Source organism: Lepisma saccharinum, chromosome 15 (assembly GCF_977018435.1).
Source record: "Lepisma saccharinum chromosome 15, izLepSacc3.1, whole genome shotgun sequence".
In the NCBI taxonomy this organism is placed as follows: Eukaryota; Metazoa; Arthropoda; class Insecta; order Zygentoma; family Lepismatidae; genus Lepisma; species Lepisma saccharinum.
The window spans coordinates 76,154,733-76,168,456 of record NC_139243.1 but is presented as its reverse complement, the minus strand read 5'-3'; the positions used below and the strand labels follow the sequence as shown (position 1 = coordinate 76,168,456).

At 38.1% G+C, this 13,724-nt stretch overlaps 1 protein-coding gene across 2 annotated transcripts in view; it reads right to left on the bottom strand.

The window, feature by feature from the left end:
• Nucleotides 1-13,724, bottom strand: part of LOC145999753 (uncharacterized) — a 515,710-nt gene that overhangs the window by 23,883 nt on the left and 478,103 nt on the right. For both annotated transcript variants that reach the window (XM_083137044.1, XM_083137045.1), the window contains exon 8: nt 7,884-8,012. In XM_083137044.1, the coding sequence (XP_082993170.1) occupies nt 7,884-8,012 (129 nt within the window). The remainder of the gene's footprint in view (nt 1-7,883; nt 8,013-13,724) is intronic.

Sequence of the window (13,724 nt, the reverse complement as noted above, 5' to 3'; positions counted from 1 at the left end):
TTTACCTCCCCAAATTCGTGCGCCTCTACAGGTCTCGGTCTACTGGCTAGGCCTAAACCTGACCTTCGTCTTGACCCTACCTAAAATAACTTGGCCACTTTGCATGTGCTGCACTCTGGTGTCGGTGTCGAATGTAAGAATGTATATCCGATCGGATTTGTTCTCAGCATACACAGCCTCTGGATAGGAACGATAGCTGAGCTTTTTAGGGAAAGTGCACATTCTGTTTCACTCCATCTAGACAGCGAAAGAACCAGTATTTGTCAAAGTTCTTACATTAAGAGTCGAATATCAAGGCAAACATTACCGTTTATGTCTGTGTATTTAATGTTCTGCAGAGAAGATAATCGTTATGCGATTAAGGATTAAAATTAGAACATCACATTGACTACAATAGAGGTTAGATCTTTTAGATATAGTAAGTGGTTTAGGAAGGTCACATCGCAGATGTGACCACAACTATTACAGTTTTGAGTTGTGGAAATGAAAATTACATAGCAGTTGGATATAGACTACTAACTTGTATTTCATTTGAGCAAAATAAGCCACAGTGTTTCATGAAAACAGACAAAAAGCAATGTAAATTTGGTTGACTGCTAGAATGAAACGCTGTATATCTCGAACCAGCCGCTAGAGTACACTGGTGGCAGTCTCGTCTGATAACAGGGGATATAATGTTGTACAGTGGGATCCATGAGTATTACCGTGCAAATTGTCCATGACTATTTTCATTAATTTTTTTCTTACATCCTATGTGTTTTTAAGCGATGGATTTTTATTTATGTTGGTGCAGAAGTTGTCAACAGCTTGTTTTGAGTTTTCTTTTAATTCTTGAAGCTCTTATTGGGTCAAATAAAGTGCACGAACATGGTGATGGACAATTTGCACGATAATACTCATGGATCCCACTGTACTGTATTGTTTTCGTGTAATTTGTGAATGGGTTGAAGATAATATAACTGTCAGATATAAATTAATTGCGTTTTTCATTATTGCAAGGTAATGTAATACTTACGTTAATTAATCCCTTTCGTGCGTATTGTTCTGTGTAACGTGAGCTCCAAATACATGCACATTCAGAGAGGATGTGTTCATATTTCAATAATATTCAGGTAAAGTTTCATATAACCATTCGAGTCAAATGATCTAGTCTCAATATGGCGAAACTTAAAGAGTACCTTCAACTTCCGGAACTAGACTTGGCTCGTGTGATGAGTGAAATACATATTTAAAAGTTGTTTTACTCTCTGCACCAACCAAATTTGCTGTCGATTTCTAATACATAATTCCTAGTATCACAACATCTGTAACAACCAAAACAAATAAGACTTTTTCAAGTTCTTCGACGCATGTATACTCTGACACGTTCCTTTCCTTTTAAAGAAAGTATATATTGTTACTGTTAGTTGCAATCTTTAAGACATAGTTTATGATTGCTATGTTGTAAAGTTGTGCCTTGCATGATGACGTCAAAATGCATTGACCAATCTTAATTTGCCTGATTGCTTATCACGGCAATGAATTATATTTAGCGAACAACTTCCTCTCACAATTCATTGCGATATATTTCGTGCAAACTCATCAGATCCTGCAATGAAAACATGCCGGGTAAGAATCGTGCGCATGATCTTTGCCGAAGTGATTCAAGGCAAGGGCGCTTGCAGGATTTTTTCTCAGGGGGCGAGGGTCATAGAAACTTTCATTATTATTATTATTATTATTATTATTACAGTTTTTTCTTCAAATTACATATCTTTGTAATGTCCATATTCTGCATATCTGTATACAATTTGCATAACTGTATACTGACAAAAAGCTGTTCATTATACAGAGAATTTCGTGACATTCGCTACGAGACTTGCCGGTAAGCGGCCCGGCGGCAGGGCTTATCTTTCCCGGTGAACGGGTTCCGCGACAGTCACACGCTACAGTCTGTTTTTTTTCGCTCTCCCTGCCTTCGCTCTCTTTCCTTTTCTGTTGACGTTGCAGACTGACGCCAGTATAATCCTCCCTCGGGCGTTGTGTTGTGTCGTGTCCGTGTGTTGAAGATTGTGGCTTCATATGGCACCACAAAAGTTTACATTACAACAAAGGATTTATCTTGTAGAGTGTTACTTCTGAAAGAGGAATTGTGGAGAAGTGCGACGACGTTTTGAAACGAAATTTCCTGGTGTTCCCGTTCCACATAGAACCACTATATTAAACCTCGTTAAAAAGTTTAGAGTAACAGGGTCAGTTCTGAATAAAAGTGGAAAGAAAAACCCACATGTACTTACTGAGGAAAAACCCGATGAGATAGGACACAGGTTAGAACAGTCTCCTCGGAAATCTATCCGACGCCTCTCACAAGAAACGGATGTTTAAAAAACCACAGCGTTTAGAGCCGCTAAAATTCTTAAATTTAAGCCCTAATCTAAAAAAAAAAAGTATACAAAGACAATCCGCACACCATCCGTGAGTTAAAAGAGAGTATTGTACGAGAAATCGGGAGAATTACAGCACACGAACTTACGGGGTACGGGACTCTAGCGACTGTAGCGGACCCCGTTCACCGGGAAAGACAAGCGCTGACACCGGGCCGCTTGCGGCCGAGTCTCGTAGCGAATGTCAGGGAATGCTCTGTAGTTAGACAATCAGTGTAAATAAGCTTAAATGTAACCCTACTTGATATAATAATAATAATAGTTGCTGAAAACCTTTAAACCTTTCTTGTTTTAAAATATCGATACAATTTCACCGTTCGAATTTCATTAATTCATTCCAGAAATCTCAGGGGCGGGGGCAAGTGCTCGCCCTGGCCCCTACCTCGGGTGCCCTTTATTCAAGGTGTGATTATCATGATCGTATGAGGAATGTGTACTTTTACCTTTTCCTAAGGCTACAGAAGCCGTGAAGTGTAAAATGGGTGAAATGTAATGTTTCTCACTGTAAGAAGGTTCCTCGTACACGCTAATCAGAGTGCCCGATTTCTTCCCAGAGTACGCTGCGTGATGACGTCAAGTTGAATGTCATCTATTACGATGGGCTTATGCAATGGAAAAATAGAAAGCAAGTATTATGAATTATTGTTGTGAAATGAAGTGACAAGTGGTGCTTAACACAAGGGTTGCGCATTATAAAGATAAGTCTAGCACGTTCGAAATTAGAAATAGAGTTATTTAAGAACCTTTAATATTGGATTGTTTTCTAGTGGATGAAGAACAATTTCCCGTAACCTGAGTAGCATCATGTCTCTGTTGTAGAATTTTCATGTTCGTGTTATGTTCAGGGGATTTATAAAATTTGGGCCTCTATCCTTTGTTTTGCGCTATTTTGCCGACATTATTATTATATATTATATGACATATTGGTGCTAGATTAATGAAATGGAAATCAACTTTAAAAAGTATAAAGTTTTAATATGTATTTGATACTAAGAAAGTTCAAGAGTATCCAACTGTTATATTCATCAAAATACAATCCAAGTGTGCGACAGTCATAAATACTTAGGAATATTAGAATAGAATAGACTTCTCTCTCGTATTTGAAGAGCACATTTCAGAAACTTGCAAAAGAGCAAAGAAGATGCTTGATTATATATTATTCTCATGGAAAGTTTCTCCAAAAGAAGATACCTTAATATACCTGTAGAAAACGGTAGTTCGTCCTATTCTTGAATAACTAACTAACTAACTCTCTAGCCTTCTTAAACCCGAAGGTTCATGGCTGCAGCAACACAGGCCTTCCATCTGTCCCTATCTTGAGCAAGATCTATATACTCTTTTCCATCCCTACCGATTTCCTTTAGGTCCATCTCAACGTTGTCCCTCCATCTTCGTCTTGGCCTTCCTACAGGTCTCTTACCATCAGGTTTCCCAACAAGAATCCTGGAAACTCCTCTTTCCTCTCCCATTCGTGCCACATGGCCTGCCCACCTAAGTCTTCTTGATGTAATTATTCTAATAATATCTGGACATGAATACAAATTATGTAGTTCTAAATTATGTAACCTTCTTCACCCACCTGTCTCCTCACCTTTTAGGTCCAAAGATTTTCCTAAGGATCATATTTTCAAATACTCTCAATTTATGTTCCTCTTTCAATGTAAGGGACCAAGTTTCACACCCACATAATACTACAGGCAAAATTACTGTTTTGTATATTTTAACTTTTAGTTTCTTAGATATTAAACGAGAAGACAAAAGTTTATGAAGAGAGAAGTAACATGTATTTCCTGAATTAAGCCTACTTTTTATTTCCTCTTTAATATAATTTTCACTTGTTAATATTACTCCTAAGTATTTGAATTTTGAAAGTGATTAGATTTTGATTATTACCTAACACTTGGTTTTGGCCTGTAAACATATATTTAGTTTTCTCTTTGTTAACTTCCAAACCTATCTCTTTAGCAGTTTTGAAAAATATTTTAGCATTATTCTTAATTGTATTTATATCATCCCCTAATAAGTCTACATCATCTGCATATGCTAACAACTGAGTCACACCATTAAATTTTAGTCCTTCTTTAGCTTCTTTTACCTTCCTAACAGCATATTCTAAGGCAAAATTAAAGAGCAATGGAGATAATGCATCTCCTTGTTTTAACCCATCATGAATTGTAAATTTGTCAGACACATATATACCCACACGAATTTTACTTTCTTTTTCACTGGTGCATACTTTTATCATACTAACAAGCTTCTTAGGTATTCCAAACTCGACTAATATATTATATAATTTCTCTCTTTTGACCGAATCATATGCTTTTTTGAAATCAATGAATACTAGCTGATGGAACATTTGATTATATTCCCACTTTTCTCAAGTGTTTGTCTGATGTGTCATATTCTTGAATATTCTAATTAAGTATGGTTTCTGACAGCCACCAGTCACCTTCAAAAAGTTGAATCAGTTCAAAAGCTTTTTATCAGGTTATTATGCACAAAGTTTAAAAAAATGACTATGACCAACATTACTCTGAATGGTTTACACAGTTGAAGAAGAAAGAAAAAAAATGAAAAGGATAAATTTTGTGAAGAAGTTTCTTTCCAAATTGACAGTGAATATATTTTGAATAATATATCTTATAAAATTCCCAGATATACCCAGAGTTTATCTCAATTCTTGAATGTCTAAATAAGTCCAGAGGTTTAGTAACTGATCTTGTTGAAACCTATAATTTGAATTTATGATGATGTATAAGATTCTGCTCTGTATTAAAAATACGTGCTTGTCGACTTTAAAATATACACACATCTGATTAAAAAACTTATATAAAAGAAAACTCTTAGATTCTTCAGCGTCTCATTATGTGCAGCCCCCCGGACTTGCTGCCCTAGGTTATAGCCTATGATAGCCTCGTAGGCGCCGCCTCATAAGGACAAGGAGGGCATTATCCCCTCTCCAGGCTTTTCTTCAATGGTCTGTTTTCTTTTTCTTAATAATTTTTGTTAAATGGGTTACAAAATGTACTTGACTAAACAGACCCATTTTTCTGAGTTTTTCCTAACGTTGTGCAACGTATCTCATCAAAGTATAATTAAAGATATTTACATAATTTTCATTACAAACGTAATGTGCAGATTGTCAAGCTTTGAAGTGTTGCCACAGTCACAAAATAAGGGATAGCGCTTACCGCTACACTGATAATCCCTGCAGATGCTTCAACTTTGCAGCGGCAAGGTCGTTTAATAGTATTTCGTCGAAAAGTATTAGTGCCATACCTCGATGCACTTATTGCTGCCATGGAGCTACGATTTTCATCCGAGAACCAGCATTGTCGGGAACTGTTCATTTTCATCCAAAGTACCTCAGACTATTGTCATTCGACCACTGCAGCAAGTTGATAACAAAATGGACAACTGTGTATTCCTAAATAGCCCATAGCCTGGAGAATAAGGCTACAAATTTTGTTTGCATTGGTCCACTTGGAAAACAAGATTTCCTCATACCGTCAACATTCGAAAACGTATCCTTCTGTATCTACTGCGGCAAAGTTTGCAGCGACTTTACCTACCACGGCGTGTTCTATCGAGAGATCTTACAGCACAATGCGACGCTTCAAGACATGGTTAAGGTCAACCATGTCCAGTGGCGCAACTACAGGGGATAGGCATTGCCCCCCAACCCTCGACGGAAGTCAATTCTATGGGGGGGGGGGCAAACATTGACGCCCAAGGGCACCTGCAGGCGGGGCACAGAGGAGCAAATACCTCCCTTGATTTCAAATTATATGCAAATAAAAATACATTTCATAAAATTCTCTTGTTCGCAATGCCTTCTTTTCTCAGTCTCATCAAGTTCAGAGCCGTAGCTAGGGGGCGGCGGGAATCGGCCATGGATGCCCAGCGATCTAAATGAAAAAAACGTTGTAAAGAGAGAATGCCATGGCATCCAGTGAAATTATTTTTTTGCGCCCTATTAAATCAATATTGTTTTCAATTGCAATAATAGAATCTAAATCTTTTTTTGCTCGCCTCGCTCACAATCTACTTCTTTTCTGGAATGTAATGTATTTAAATAATATGTGTTGTACGATATGTTTTGAACACACTTTGAATACGTACGCAACTTAGTGTTAGCATGTGTATTTCCTTATTTTGTGTCGCTGCATATTGCATATGTGTAAAACCACAGAGAAGATATTTATTTATAACCAGAGGAATCCCGCTTACGGCCGTCACCCTTCACCATGCTTGACTGGGCACCGGTAGTTTTCTGAGCACTCTTCGTAGTTCTGAAACTCTTCGTCAGGGAGAGCGCACAGCGCCTTACATTCAATTTCTCTCCAGGAGGTCCGCAAGTCCCCGCCAAGAGATGGCGTTGCCAAATTTTAAGGGTTTTCTTCAAATTAACGCGAGCTAAGATCACAGCAGATGGCTAATGTAATGAAAATTAAAATGAAATAACCAAAAACACAAGACAAATGGGGACTCGAGTTTAACTAGAATGTAGGGTGTCTAACTTATTTTATGGTTTAACAGGGTTTTCCCGATGGTGCAGTGGTTGCATCGTAGCCTTGTAATCAAGGGGTCCCGGGTCCGATACCCGGTGGACGCACATAGTGGTTCGGATCCCACTTTAAACTCTAGGTCCAGTCCCGATTAGCCTTACTGTGCATAAAGCGGACTTAAAACACCAAATTATCTTGTCTGTGGTAAAACATATGTTGTACTTGAAAGTTATACATGTTATATGTACAAAAATAATTATCTTCGGAATGCATTTATCATTCATTTTCTGCCGTTCAAAAATACAGTTTGTGTGCTTGTTTTCCATTATTAGCTAATGTGAAATTGACGGTGTTGAAAAATATTTAAAATCTTTGATACTACCACTAGTAATAATAATAATAATAATAATAATAGTGGCTTTATTGTTGTTATTATTATTATTATTGGTACATTTATCCTGGTACTTGCCCCCCGCCCACCTCCAGACGAAAATTCGTGCTTGCGCCTCTGACCATGTCGCATGATCGACTATCAGGATTGAATATGTTAAGCGTTCACAACTAAAAGTTTTATTCGAGAGTGGTTGACTTATTTGGCAGAGAGTCGAAGCGAGGTTGTGTTGTGTTGCCTTCTACAAGTGAAGGAACTGCTACGTGTTCATATTTTTATAATGTGTTCATATATTCACTTTTTATATGTAGTTAGTGTTTTATAAATGAAACTTCCTGCTTTTCTCTGAGTTTGCCCCTCCCTGCCAAAATTCCTGGCGGAGGCGGCGGCGCATATAGGTAGCCTATTGGCAGATCCCCACTGATCATGTTTTTATATCAATAGTGTCATTGAGAAAATACTCAGTGGAAACACTTGATAACCAAAGTGGATGTCAATAATGAGCGATGTGGGAACAAGTTATAAATATTACCTGAATTAAAAATCCCATTGGTGCATTACCTGCGACTGCTTGTGTTCCGTGCTGAGGGGCTCCTTCTGCTGGAAGCCCTGCTCCGCATAGTGCAGCTGGAGTTGGTCCAGGTTGTATTTGATCTCCTGCAGGAAGCTGATCGCCTCTTCTCTCGTCATCTGAAAACACATTCCTTTGTTAGCATCTACGATTATGTCATGGCAATACGAAAATAGTAAGGCCATCATAAGGCACACATTCATTCATACACCAAATATGTAATTAACATTTGTAAATACAGGGTGTCCCACGAACGGCGCAACTGGGAATTAAGAGTGGCGTTACTTTGTAACCGAAACCTGTACATACATAACTCATACACCAAATGTTAGCCCTGTCCAAGTAGATATTTTTAAACATAGAAACAACAAACGGGGTGCAGTGTTGTTCATGCAGTGTTGCCAAATGTAAGTGAAAGTGTAAATTTATTTTTCCACAAAGCATGGGAAATTCGTGTCATTCTAAAGAATGAGGGGATCTGAACCAGTCGTTTATGCAATTAATTGCTGGGGTGATGTAAACTACTCATCATTCATCCTCTTGATGAGACCACTCGTCATTGGCATGACGAGTTAACGCTTGGCAATGCGAAAGGTACAAAATCACACTAAGGAACTAAACTACAGAAAAGACAATGGTCACTCGTTGGGTTTTCTGAACCGTTGAACCTGAATCATGGCTGGGTGTTAGGATAATTACCTGTCTATCTGAAGTCTTTAGCTGAATCAAGTAAGCGAAGTCCTCTGTAAGCTTCTCCAATTCGTCGACCAGAGCGTCGTTCCACTTCTGACCTACTGCCTTGCTGACCACCTCCTCTCTCTCAACTCAATCCCAAAAGTCAGTCCCCTCTCAGCTTGTCTCACCTCTATATTACCAGGCCATCGAGCTCTTCCTCTATGCCGAATCGTGTTATTCATTGCCACCATGCAAACCGCTGACTCTATAACCAGAAGTATTACCTGTTTCCTGAATGCTCAGGAGGTTTGCATGACACAACACAATGCATTGTAAACATGCCTCAGAGGTTGAGACAACTGAGAAAAACAAGTGAATGCCCTGGTCAACATGAAGCGTTCAGAGAGACTTTAATAAAAATAAATATACAATCTTAGGGATTGATACGAATTGCATGTCAAACATTCGTACGGAAATTTGGACGTCAATTTCCACCTTGGGTAGGTGGACTATTTCGCCATCTATAGTTCAGAGAAGAAAACCAATCGTTTTCGCGTATAGTCAATCCTGAAATGCCTCGTAAAAGCGTACCGGTCCAAATGGGTGTTTTAAAAAAATTATGAGGTACAGTGGCAACACTGTTGATGTTTGATGATGTTTAAATTAAAGCTAATAAAAATAATATCTTCGGTCAATCATGTCTGAAACACGCTTGTTTCCATTTTATGCAAGATAGCATTATACGTAAAAGAATATTACATGCAAAGGTAAAGGTAAAGTTCCCCGTGCATATAGCACCGTGTCATGAAGGCACATTTAGGGGTTATGGGGGTAGGGTCACACACATTCTCGATCTCGGCCATTTTGGAGGTGATGTGATCAGCACCACTCTCCGGCCGCCTTTACCTCCCAGGGTTGCCCCCAGGTAGCCATTAATCTGAGGCTGGGTGAACACCAGAGCCGCTTTATGCGGGGTCAACGCAAGAAATAATTCAGACCTTAGATCAGCCACGCGAGAGATCCGGGAATATTAGATGTAATTCTTTTAAAAATCCAATCATACCTATATCACAAATCTACAATGGTAAATGTAGGAAGTCAAGCCTTCATTTCTTCCCTACTATTTGTTACATTTAAGAGAGAGAGAGAGAGAGATTTCATAAAATATAATAAGTAATATTAATATAAAATTAATGTCGCATTTTGTAAAGTTTAACTATGAGATATCCTTTTGTGCTTAATAGTATTCAAATAGCGTAACAAGTCTCATTATTTATTTTATAGTTTGATGTTTTACTTAGGAATATATTGATTTTAAATTTTCCGTTTGTTGCGTAATGACGGGGGGGGGAGGGACGTTCGAAATGGAGCGGCATCTGCCGCCACTGCCCAGGGCGGCAAAATTACTGGCGCCGGCCCTGCGTTAAAATAGCTGTAAGAAGATCAAATTCGTTACAACAATAGAAGCTCACATTACACCAGCCCTGCCGCTCTACAGTGTCCATTGTTGAGATTCAATTAAAGAAATTTTATTATGTAGGGACTAGTTAGCTGTTATCAAGATGGCCGATATTTAAATGCGTTCATTATTTTGACATTTAACCCTACACTGCACAGTGGGTCTCGGAAAAGACATACCATATTTTGTAACTTTAAATTCCTTAGAATTGCATATTTGAATTCCAATTAATGGTATTCATATCAATACAAAACTTGAAATTGTGTCATTTTACAAAATTCTCAATAGAGGTCACTACTATTTGTTAATAAACAAATAATAGCTCTGTTTATAAATAACAATTATTTTCTCATGAAAGCAGAAATTCTAATAAAAAATATATTATGTAATTGAAAAATGAATGTTTTAAAAAATATTGCAGGTTTCTTTAACATTTTAACTATTACAAACTGATTTTTCACAGTACTTTATGATGTGTTGTTGAATAGAATTGGTGAAATAGCTTTGTTCCACCTGAGACCCACTGTGTAACTAGATCAACATTGCCACATACACCGTACCAGCTGTTTTGTTCTTCAAGAATAATTTTGCACAATATGTAAAAAAAAAAAATTACCAGCTTTCAATATTGTCATCGCTTACTGTTTATTTTTTCAAAATAAAGTGTTCATTAACATATTGTGTTAAAAGTATTCATTCTGGTCAAAGGGCACAGTCTTTTCCCTGAGACCCAAACCCTTTGATGGGCCAAAAAAGGGCACTTAGGATTTTTTCCACAATTTTTCCCAGGACTACATAGTACTTTTACACTACATATATTTTTTTCAGGGAAGAATAAAAAGTTGTAGAGTGTATGGTTAATTAAAATGGAGACTGAATCAGTACTTGTTACTACGAAAAATCCAGAAAAGTATGTTCCAGGTTAGAGTAAAGTGGATGAATGAAAGACAAGGTAAACACGGTTGCCAAATTTCTTCCGAACGCACTGCCAGGTTATTGGCATTTTGGGAGGGAGACTTCTCCAGTTCCGGAGGGGATTTTCCCCCTGGGGCACCCCCTGGGGCACCCCCTGGATTAATCACTGTTGCAAACACTCAATAAAAGAAACTCTTATGCAGTAAAGATGACAATACATATTTAGGTATTCCACTTAATATCTATTAAGTAACTGCTAATACACGAAGGTACATTGTGTATCATTCATGAGTGTACAAAACAGTGACCGTACCAGACTGGATTGAGGACCAACGTTCCTCTCTTCTTCCAAAAAGCTGAGTGCTGATGATGACCTTCTCCTTAAAGAAAATGCAATAAATACAAAATACTCCATAAAAAATAATTGAGTTCAAAGAGTTGCCGCACGAAAGGACCTTGGCGTCATATTTGACGATAATCTTTCCTTTTCTGAGCACATCTCTGCAGTCACAAAGAGTTCAATGCGTATGCTGGGTCTTCTCTATCGTTTCACCGAAGAGCACATTTTACAAATCTTTTGTGTCACCAAAAATTGAATACTGTTCTCCGATCTGGTCTATGGCATGCCCCTCAAATTCAGATAGACTAAATTCCGTCCTAAATTTCTTCCTGGCCATTGTTCGACACCGAATTCCGTCCACAAAACACTTGCAAAAGTCCATCCTCCTGCAAATGTAAAATACCCAAACTCCTCAAGAGAGACACAGACTGGCTGACCATATATTCCTACATAAAATAGTGAATGGCAACATCAGAAGTGACCGCCTTCTTCAGGAAATTCACTTTCGTGTGCCTGCCCGCTCAACAAGAAGCACTCAACTTTTTGCCTCTCAGAAGCCAAGATTGTGCCTCATCCAGCGCTCTCTGTTCCATAGACTGCCCAGTGAATATAATAATCTAGGAAGCCAAATATACATTTTTGAAAATCTGGACCGTTTTAGAAGAAAGTTAACTAAAAGTATGTAAGTCCCTTAACCACATGTAATTTTATTCTATGTTATTCTTTTTGTTGTTTAATGTTATTATTTTTGTCCTTATATTCTGTTAATTCGTTCCAATGTAAAATGGCTAACGCTGTATTTGGAATCTTCTATTAAATAAATAAAATAAAATAAACAAGAAAAAGTACATCAATAAATGCACAGACAGCCCAAATATGCATTCTTGTATGATATTTATATTACATGTGAAAATGTCCAAGAATGCACTTTCCTCTGCGCATATTTGTACAATATTATATCTTGGTGGAGCCACGGTGGTCTATGTCAACCTCCGTGGCAGAGAGGTTAGCACAGCGCGCTACGACAGCAGAGGGTTCGAATCCCAGATAAGACATGGATGTTTGTGTTGTCTGTTCTGAATGAGAAAGAGAATTGAGATTACTTGATATGAGTTTGATGTGTGAGCAAGGCTTACGCGTAGGGGTCTAACTTTTTTAAAAAAAATCGACAGTGTGTTCCTGCATAAAGCGTCTCAGGGGTCCACCCAGCCGCAAATAAATGAGTACCTGGGAGGTAAAGAACTGCCGGAGCGCGGTGTTGATAATAGGAGAATGTTTGGGTCAATACCACCAAGTCCCCTAAATGTGCCTTCATGGTACGGAACAATATGCATGGGAAACTTATATCTCGGCGTTTGGTATGTGTATATTTGTTATTTAGAGTTGTTTTTATGCCGCTTTTGGCTAATTGATATTTATTGGCATTGAAAAACTGTCAAAGCCGGGAATTGGATTTCTTCAAATTTACAGGAGAAATTACTTACGGAATTGAGTTTCTGTGTAATTTCAGAAGGTCGTAGAAGTGTTTTCTCGCATTTTTCAATGTATTTAGCTGCTAATTCATGTATTTTTCTATAATAATGTCCGTCCGATGTACGAAAGCTGTTGCTTGCATTTCCATCCATGTACTTGAACCGGTTGTTGCGAGCATCTGATGACGTAATCCCCCGGTAAGTGTTTCCAAACACACAGTTTTGTCACTATATTGCCCAACCTAATCTAACCTAACCTTACGTTGATGATGTGTGGGGCTATCGTGAATGGTTTTTGGGGCTACTCGTGGATGGTTATACGATCCAGAATGGTTTTTGGGGCTATGCGGGAATTTTTCTGTTAAGAAAGATGAAACCCTGCTTTGCCGTTTGAAACACAACGCTAGTCAAGATTTGCCCGCCATTTTGCGTGTTCAGGAAGCGAGAAAAGAACGAACAATAATTACTCGATATGTCTACAATAGATACTAATTTTGTTAAAAAAAAGCGAAATCCCTTGTTAAGCAATCATTCGCACTGCAGAATAAGTAAGTATGAATGTCAACAATTGCAGAATAAACGAGTTACAGCCGATTCCCGGCTTTGACACTTTTACCATTAACATTTATAGTGCACTCTGACGTATGAATGCCCCCTATTCATCATTATAAATATTATCCATAATTATAAAGATGCCAAAATTATGTCTACACCTTAAAAATATGCAACCCAGTCACCACCAAGTGGCGGCGGCAAGAAACTCATTTTGGTATGAACTGGTGTTGTTTAGCATCATCTCTGATGCCTTGTTACGACATTTGCTCTCAAACCACATCAAGTATGGAGGGTTTTAACACTCGATTAGGTATTGTGCTACACTAATTTCGGTGTTACATCACTTTTGGTGGTAATTACTTCTGTGTTTAATTTATGTACAGTGGGATCCACTAGTATAGCTAGTCAAATAGTC